Genomic DNA, 10,000 nt, shown 5'->3' with positions numbered 1-10,000 from the left:
AAACCCGTCCACACTCGCAAGCCACCCCCTCCCACACATACTCATCCACTCACCCACCCACACACTCTCCTAATCCCGTCCACACCCACAAACACTCCCCCCACCACATCCACTCATCTACCCACCCACCCCACACCCACACCCGTACTTACCGTGACGGTCGGGTCCTTAATAGTAACTCGAACAATCTGGTCCTGACGCGCATCGGGGACGTCTCTGGGCTTCAGCGTGATCTTGTAGCCCAGGAACTCGCCGTGGATGGTGCTCCTGCTGGGGGGCTTCCAGTGCAGTTGGAGGCTGGTGGAGGAGGCGTTGTGGGCCGCCGTGAAGATCGGTTTTCCTTCAGGTACTGCGGGAGGAGGAAAGAGAAAGAGAGGTTTTAATTGGGGTTGTTGTGGGTAGCGTTTTTTTTTTCGATGTGGTTGGTTGTGGGAGATTTATTTATTTTTTATTATCGATCTTAATTATAGTTGTTTGTTTATGGATTTATTACTGTGGCTGGTTAGATGCATATTATCTGTTGTGGGTGAAGATGGTGGTCATTAGCTCGTACAACTATAGAACTTGAATATACTTTCTCTATGCCACAAATATTGAAAGAAATAAAGAAAATAACAACACAAGAATAATAGTAATAAAAGTCCCATTCCTTCAGTCCTTTTGACTCCACTTTCTTAAAATCAATGCTGATGTTTAGAGCTTCTGTGCAAATCATTTCAAACCATAACTTTTATGGACACTTTCAGATGACAAAGGTTCCAGTCATTCACTCTTTTATTTCCCTTTGTAAACTTAGCGAACAAAACGTCTTATGTTCAGCACAAAAGTTTAGTATCTTGATTTATCGACATTTATGTGAAATATATCAAGCAGAAAACATGCCGTGCTTCCATTTTCCTGCATTTTTTCACCAGTTGATAACATACATGACTCTTTGTGGTTTGAACGAAATGTATACGAGCGAAATCCTAGACGAAATAAAAAAAAAGGGAAAATGAGAAAAAAAAATGTAGCTTAACTCCAACATACGACAAGGGATCAGCTTTCTTTACTTCTAAATTACTGCCGATAAATATCCGGTTATAGAGTAAAGCACAGTATAATTCCCAGTACAAATATGTCCCGCATTCCATCGCTAAGTTATGGGAGAAAACGGGATAGTTAAGGGGTAGACTTTAGAAGCTCTGTCGTGTGATACGGTACGAGTAGTGATATATTATACATTTTACAACAATAGATGTATTTTTTTGTGCGTTGAAATGTTATGAAATTATATGATAGCGTAGACTTATGGTGAAATCATTCCCCCTAGAAATTGAGAACTGTTTTGACAATAAAAATAGAGGCAGGGGGGTGGAATAAGCAGATCAATGAAAAGTAAAATTAAGCATATCGAACACGTGGATCCTTACACGCGTTATATTCTAAACAAGATCATATGTTTTACTTAGTCGGAATTCTAACTAGAATACAAAATATAACATAGAGTTTCTATCAATTGGAATGCTAGCAGGAGGAGAAAAACAAGTACAACACTTTGCAGTCTAATAAACGATAATAATAACATTTCTGTCAACTTCAGATCGAACTGCAGATCGAAAAGTCTTTTTTAGTTTTGCCTCCAAAGCGAAATGTATGACGTCACGTCGATGCCCAGTGAATTTCTGGAAGTCAAAATATGTACCATTAAATAAACATCGACTCAAAATATGTAGTCCCCCAAAAAGTTTAAATTGGCTTTTTTTTCCAGAAAGCGACTCGGGCACAGCGGGAACATAACCTCAAATGGTTTGAAGGGAGCGCAGGACCTCGATGGCACTGCCTGTGATTTGTGATGCCAGATGTTGGCACGAGTTGGCCTGTGGTTGGTAGAAAACTAGCAGAAAACGGTTATTTATGGGCGTTCGTGGTTATTTTGAGGGAGAGCCCCGTGATTTGATGATGGCAACTGTGGCTACTTTTTCCCGCGCCCGTGTCCTCTGTATTTTGTTTTGCCTTTTTCGCCCAAAAATTGGCACTTTTTCCCTGTTTGTGGTTAGGCTGGTGGACTGTGGTCTACCGTGCGTTGGGATGGCTACTTGGGATAGGATGGGTCATGATATTTGCCTTGAGTAAGGTTTGGCTTGGTTAGGCTCTGTTAAGGTAGACTGTTCTATGTTCCGTTAGATTAGGATCGACAAGTAGGACCTGAGACTTAGATAAGTTTTAGGATTATTTGTTTTTTATTACGGTTAATTGGGGCTGCAAAAGTGTTCCCAAGATTCACCAGAATATTGTATAAATAAAAAAGACATACACGTTTACTAACCCAGAGCATATAGTCTGTATTCAACATAATCTCCTGTAATAAAAATTCATGACTAAATACCCTCCCTTCCTTTTTTTAAAGACATTTTTACCCCCCAGCCATTTCAAGAATTCATGCACAAAACTCCACAAAACGCCTTGCATGACGAGACCGCGGAGTGCATGGCGGCGGGGAAACGGAGCACCCGGCGCAGGGCAACAGTAATGCCTGCCACCTCTAATTATCTCTAATTAATCTCAGTTAAACCTTCGCGCCCGCCATTATCTGTAATCCCCTCGCCTTGTTCGGATTAATATTTCGCTGGCGCTGCTTCGGCTGAAAAAGCGGACATGGCGGGGATTTCTGTCGGCACCCCCCCCCCCCCGTGGGTTTCCTTGGGCCTTGTTTATAGTGCATGCGCTTATATGGAATCATGGAATACAAAGGCGAACACACGTGCACGACGTGTGTTTCTGTGATTACTGATACATACACACACACGCACACACACACACACACACACACACACACACACACATATATATATATATATATATGAACATACATACATATATACACACACACACATATATAAATACATACATACATATATATACACACACACACATATGTGTATGTGTGTGTGTGTGTGTGTGTGCATTCATATATATGTATATATATATATGAAAGATATAAGAGACAGAGAGGGGGAGAGAGGAAAGATAAAATCAGACAAAAAACAAAACAAAAAACGAAAGAAAGAGATCAAGCAGACATAAATATACTTCTAACACCTGAGGATAATAGGCGGTTATCATACGGTTTATCAGGCGGCTGAACACACCCTGACAATTTCCGTGGATGATAAGAGACGGCCACGGAATGGACAGGAGAGAGGTAACGAGATCCTAATGGCTTGATTAATGATTGCTACGCGTTTTTAAATGGTTTTATCTGGCTATGTATATATATGTCTATCCATCTGCCTATCTCTCTGTCTATCCGTCTCTCTCTCTCTCTCTTTCTCTTTCTCTTTCTCTTTCTCTTTCTCTTTTCTCTCTCTCTCTCTCTCTCTCTCTCTCTCTCTCTCTCTCTCTCTCTCTCTCTCTCTCTCTCTCTCTCTCTATATATATATATATATATATATATATATATATGTATATATATATGTGTATATATATATTTATGTATATTATATAAACACACACACACACACACACACACACACACATATATATATATATATATATTTGTATATTATATACACACATAGTATATATATATATATATATATATATATATATATATATATATATATATATATATATGTATATGTATATATACCGAAAGAAAAAGAAAAACCTAAATAACAAACCAACAAACAAAGAATTAAAGACAATACAAAACAAAGAAGACATAAATAGAAAGACAAAATTGAAACAGAAAAATAGGCTGAAAGAAAAAGAACGATTGCGACAAAGACAGAACATAGAATCTATAGCTAGAAATGAAGAAGGAACGAAACACAAAGAAAATAAATAAATAAATAGATGATAAGAAAAAGAACAAGAGAGAAAGAAATAAACCAAGAAATCTGACACGAAAGAACAGAGAAAGAGAGAGAAGAAAGAACTGTGCATCCGAACCGCATTTCATGATCCGAAGTCATTACCGCAGCCTTTCATTTCACCCACGCATGCGAACAATTCGGGCAGCATACATGACCTCCGTGTATTTGATATTGCGTGAATATTGTAACTGCGGTGTTCGTTTTTCCTCGTTTTCTTCCTGTGGCGGAATGATATTAAATGATACCTTCTCTTTTGAAAGGAAATGGAAGACTGATATATAAAGACACGCATGTGTATATACAAGGGCACAGGCATTGGTACATGTATGTTCTGGGTGTATGTATACACGGAGGGTACATACCTAAACACTTGCACATGATACATGGACATGAACGCGCGCGCACATACACACACACACACACACACACACACACACACACACACACACACACACACACACACCTGAGAAAGGCTCCCTCCCGCCCTCTTATCCTCATCCTCATGACCAAACCTCATGACTCTTTCCCCTGCACCTTCTCCCTCCCTTTCCCCTTCCCTCTTCCTTCCCCTCATCTTCCCTCCTCCTTCTCCCCCCCTCCCTTTCCTCTCCCCCTCCGTCTTCTTCCCCACCCTTTCCTCTCCCTCTCTCCCCTCCCTCTTCCTACCCCTACCCCTCCCCACCACCCATACACAAGAATCTATATCCCGAATCACACAAACTCAGTTCGGAAAACAAGAATAAACAAAAACAACAACAACAACAAAAATCACATTTCCGAAAGCTTTCCATAACTCACGTACTTGTTGAAGGGAATTATCCTGATTAGGCTTATTGTGGCGTATTCCCTAGACTTATTATCCTTGAGTGTAAAAGCTGACTTGGGAATAGGAGTGAAAGAGGAGGCTTCGAATGAATGGACCCGCAAGGATGAAAGTCTCATTCGCAAACTAAGAGATTCCCGACCAAAGCGACTCCGCGTGCACGTCGGTTTGCCGGGAATTTTCAGACGTGCAGAAGGGGGGAAAATGATACACAGTGCATGACATTTTTATTCCGTGCAGAATTAGAGGGGGGGGGGGGGAGGAGGGTAGGAAAATGAGGGATGTGAAGAGGGGGTGGGAGGCAGGGGGGGGGGGAAAGAAGGGGATAGGAGGGGAGAGGAGGGATAAAGGGGAGATGGGAAGGAGTAGGTGAAGGATGGGAAGGTGGGTGGGAGGAAAATGGGGAAAGAGAGGAACGGGGAAGATGAGGGAAGAAAGAAAGGAAGAAGAAAGGAGAGGGAAAAGGAAATGAAGGGAGGAAACAAGGAATTAGGGAAGTAAGTAATGAGAAAAAGGAAGGAAGAAGAGAAAAAGGAGCGGGAGTAAAGAAGGGAGGGCAGGAAAGAAAAAGAGAGGTAGGAAGTGTAAATAAAAGAGATGAGGAAGCGGGAACTATAGGTAGTACATGGGGAAGGAAGAGAGTAACAAGAGAGAGAAGGGGAGATAGGATAGGAATAACCTAGGGGAGGGGAGGGAAGTGGAAAGGGGGAAGAAGAAGTTAGGAGGGGACGGAAAAGCGTAATAAAACAAGGGAAGCTGAGATACGATAGTGTAACGTGACTACAACTATTTCTAAGAGAAGACATTGGCGCCGACAAGGGTAAATTCCGACAATGAAGAGAGAGAAAGAGAGAAAGAGAGAAAGAGAGAAAGAGAGAAAGAGAGAGAGAGAGAGAGAGAGAGAGAGAGAGAGAGAGAGAGAGAGAGAGAGAGAGAGAGAGAGAGAGAGAGAGAGAGAGAGAGAGAGAGAGAATGAGAGAGAGAGATCGAGAGAGAGAGAGAGAGAGAGAGAGAGAGAGAGAGAGAGAGAGAGAGAGAGAGAGAGAGAGAGAGAGAGAGAGAGAGAGAGAGAGATGGGGGGGGGGGGAGGAGGTAGACGTCGGAAATAAAAAACGAGAGAGATACAAAGAGAAACTCGAAGAAATCAATCGTTTTTTTGTTTTTGTTTTTGCTGCGACGGAGGACGGACGGAGAATGCAGGAGATCGAGAGGAAGAGATAGAGAAAGAAGAAGAAGAAAAAAGGAGGTAAACCAAATCCAATTAAGGATATGCCAATCACGACGACACGGCCAGCCTGCGTGACACATATTGCACGTCCTTCATGAAATTGAAATCGCGAAGTTGAGCGATTGGGAACGTATACAATTTCCCGTCACTCGCTACGCCGACGTTCGGGGCCGCTTCGACACTTGCGCGCCCTCCCGCTCTCCCCCGCGCCCTTCCCCTCTCCCCGTGACCTCCACCTCTTCCCCGCATCCTTCCCCTCTCCCCCGCGCCCTCCCGCTCTCCCCCGCGCCCTCCCGCTCTCCCCAGCGCCCTCCCTCTCTCCCCCGCGCCCTCCCTCTCTCCCCCGCGCCCTCCCGCTCTCCCCAGCGCCCTCCCTCTCTCCCCCGCGCCCTCCCTCTCTCCCCCGCGCCCTCCCGCTCTCCCCCGCGCCCTCCCTCTCTCCCCCGCGCCCTCCCTCTCTCCCCCGCGCCCTCCCTCTCCCCCGCCCCCTCTTCCCCCGCGCCCTCCCTCTCTCCCCCCGCGCCCCCCCCTCCCCGCCCTCCCTCTCTCCCCCGCGCCCTCCCCCCCCCCTCTCCCCCCGCGCCCTCCCTCTTCGACACTTGCGCGCCCTCCCTCTCTCCCCCGCGCCCTCCCTCTCTCCCCCGCGCCCTTCCCCTCTCCCCCGCGCCCTCCCTCTCTTCCCCGCACCCTTTCCCTCTCCCTTCGACCTCCCCCTCTCCCCCGCGCCCTTCCCCTCTCCCCCCGCGCCCTCCCCCTCTCCCCCGCACCCTCCCTCTCTCCCCCGCGCCCTTCCCCTCCCCCCGCACCCTGCCCCTCTCCCCCGCGCTCGTCCCCTATCCCTTCCGCCCTTCAATTCTCCCCTCCCCTATCCCCCGTTCCCTTTCACTTTCCCTGCTAACTTACCCTATGCCCTGTGTCCTCCCCCGCTCCCCTCCGCCCTTCCCCTTCCCCTTCTCCCCTACGTTATGCCCCGTGCCCTCGCTTTGCCCTTGCCTACCTACCCCCTCTCCCTCTCCATCTCCTTTTGTTCTTTCTCCTCTTTTCGACACACCTCTCTCCTTCTCCCTGTATCCATTCTCGTTTCCCCCTTTCCCTCTCCCTCTCCTCTCGACCTTTTATCCCTTCCCCTCTCCCCTCGTCCTTCCCTCTTCCTTTCTCCCTTCTCCCTTAATCCTTTTCCCATATATTATTTTTTTCATCTCTGTTCCTTTCCACCTCTCCTTCTTCCCCTCCCTCCCCTCTTCCCCTTCCCCTCTCCCCTTCCCTCCTTCTTTTTTTGCCCAACCCTTTCCGGTGCCTGTGCTCGCCAACCCTTCCCCTCTTCATATTTGTACTCAGCTAATGATGTGCCTCCATATATGTACTCATTTGCAACCTCCTGCTGTAAAACATATGTTCAGCCACACCTCCACTTCAGCTCATCCAGTCGCCTACACGTCCTTGTAAATATTTTCTTACTCGCCTTTTGCTTATAATACTCAAAATATCACTTTATTTTAGTCAATGATTACCTTAAGGATGTCATTTCTGCGTAAGACACCGAGTGAATAACTTTATACTCATTACTCACTTACTCGCGGTTATCAGTGCGACAGGTCATTAATCATGTCTTCATAAAAATATTCGCAGACATAAATGGACATATCCTATGTTAAAATCGAAATACTAATGCATAAGTTAAACAACAGCCATGTGTTTGTTTGTGCATGCGTGTGCGTGTGTGTTAGCAAGTACCGGATGTATGTAATATATACATTTATGCATATATAAACTTAAATATATGCATGCATTCACAAGCATACACACAAAACAAGCCTAGTACCGTTGGTGTGAATGAGCCAAGCAAAACCGAAACCGGACCAAATTTCACCCAAATTTGTCTTATAACAAAATCGGACGAAATCTCGGTCGTCCTGTACCAAACCGGCCCAAATTTCACACCCCCCTTATAAGCAAACCGTCCCAAATCTCATCCCTCTTAAAACCAAATCGGCCCAAATCTCATCCCTCTTATGAGCAAATCGACCCAATCTCAGCCCTCTTATAACCAACCCGGCCCAAATTTCACCCCATTTATAAGCAGATCGGCCCAAATCTCGCCCCCTTATGAGCAGCTCGACCCAAATCTAAACCCTGTTATAACCAAACCGGCCCAAATCTCAGCCCTCCTATGAGCCCCTCGGCCCAAATCTCGGCCGTGTGTCCCGACAGCCCCTTGCAATGACGAAGCTGCCTCCTCTCCGCCTGGGGCTTCACTGTCATTAGTAGTCATGAGTTGTCGATAATTACACGGCCGTAATTATTAATCTGTTATTTGTGTGGAGGCGTTGCATCGTCGAGGGGAAAGCGAGAGGGGAGACTACACTGCATGTGCAACGAAAAGGGGAAATTTATGCATGCCGGAAGTCATAAAAACCTGTTTCTAAGGGGACGTTAGAGATCAAGATTAGTATTCCTGATTACTGACTGGGAGACTAATTCTTACCGTTATTAAAAGTAGAAGAAATTGTTTGAAAGGTATATCAGAATCATATGTTCTGTCTGTTGCAAGTTCATGATGAAATGCAAGTGGTATAGAAACAACATAATTTATTAATGACTTCAATAATGGAGATGAACAAGGATATTGATAATAATAACAAGGCAGTTTTACAATTTATATCAATAAAATTAGCTAAGTTATTTCAGGTAATAAATGTATCATAAAAGTTGCCATCACTTAGCGCCTTCATTCGTGTTTTGTTTCTTTCTTTCTATTAATATATCCATAAATATCTATTCATTTTTTTTTTTTTTTTTTTTTTTTTTTTTTACAGTGCACTGACTTCGAAATAAGTTTAAAGGTTTCGTTGCGTTCAATGGCTGAAGACTTCTTATAAAGAAATTAATTGGTGACATTATTTGAATTAATCAATGCTGACTTAGTGATTTTATTTTCGCTTATTTAAGTAATTATGTTGGAATTTCATCGGTTTTAGAAATCAGTAACATTCTTTTTGGTGGATTTGAGCAAAAATGCAATTTGGAAGTGATGATGATGATGATGATGATGATGATGATGATGATGATGATGATGATGATGATGATGATGATGATGATGATGACGTGATGATGATGATGATGATGATGATGAAAATGATGATGATGATGATGATGATGATGATGATGACGTGATGATGATGATGATGATGAAGATGAAGATGAAGATGAAGATGAAGATGAAGATGAAGATGAAGATGAAGATGAAGATGAAGATGAAGATGATGATGATGATGATGATGATGGTGATGATGATGATGTGGAGGAGGGGGAGGAGGAGGGAAAATAAGAGGTGGAAGAGGGAGAAGAAGAAGAAGAAGAAGAAGAGGAGGAGGAGGAGGAGGAGGAGGAGAAGAAGAAGAAAAAAAAATAAAGATGAGAAAATATATATGAAAATGAAGGAACATGATTCCGAAAGGGAAAGCGCGACTTAGGAACTACACTTTCCAAATATAACCATAGACAAAGCTGAGAACTTCAGCCAGTCCTGCAGTGGAACAAAAATCACTCTCCAGAATAAGTGTTCATAAAGAAACAATATTCTATCTTCAGTGTTCAGTGTTTTGGTTGAACTTGTGCAGTGTTGAACTTTCGAAAGTTGAATGAATTCATTTTTACATATTACGTTTAAAGTTATAGATAACATTGTGATAAAGAACCGAATGTTATACAAAGCAACAGCTCAACAAACACATAACCAGCACATTTGAAAATAAAAGTTATTAAAACACAAATCAATAAGAAATGAAGAAACACTATACCAGAGTAAATTAACAAAAAAATACGGTTCATTCATGCAAATACAAATACACTACACGTTGATAAAGATACAAATTTCATCATAAACAATCCTGAATTTGAAGAAAAAAAAAATATGTTGCATCAACCGCAAGTTATAAGACGAAAAAAAATGTTATACCAGAACAAGTGAACATCCGAAAAGCAATGTTCATGAGTGGGTTGCCATGACAACACTTGAAAATCCACCTTCTTGAGACCTTCAACTGACCCCGCGTGTGGACTCTCCTACCAGGCCTACCAACACCGCCGTCA

General features: G+C 43.6%; 1 protein-coding gene across 1 annotated transcript in view; it reads right to left on the bottom strand.

Annotated features, from left to right (window-relative positions):
• LOC125038995 (protein sidekick-2-like) overlaps positions 1 to 10,000 on the bottom strand; it is a 913,086-nt gene that overhangs the window by 6,925 nt on the left and 896,161 nt on the right. Inside the window, exon 6 of the mRNA XM_047632713.1 lies at positions 153 to 349. Within this exon, the coding sequence (XP_047488669.1) occupies positions 153 to 349 (197 nt within the window). The remainder of the gene's footprint in view (positions 1 to 152; positions 350 to 10,000) is intronic.

The sequence above is a fragment of the Penaeus chinensis genome, chromosome 26, assembly GCF_019202785.1.
Source record: "Penaeus chinensis breed Huanghai No. 1 chromosome 26, ASM1920278v2, whole genome shotgun sequence".
Taxonomy (NCBI): domain Eukaryota; kingdom Metazoa; phylum Arthropoda; class Malacostraca; order Decapoda; family Penaeidae; genus Penaeus; species Penaeus chinensis.
Note: the sequence above shows the minus strand (reverse complement) of the source record. Positions and strands in the feature narration are given on the sequence as shown.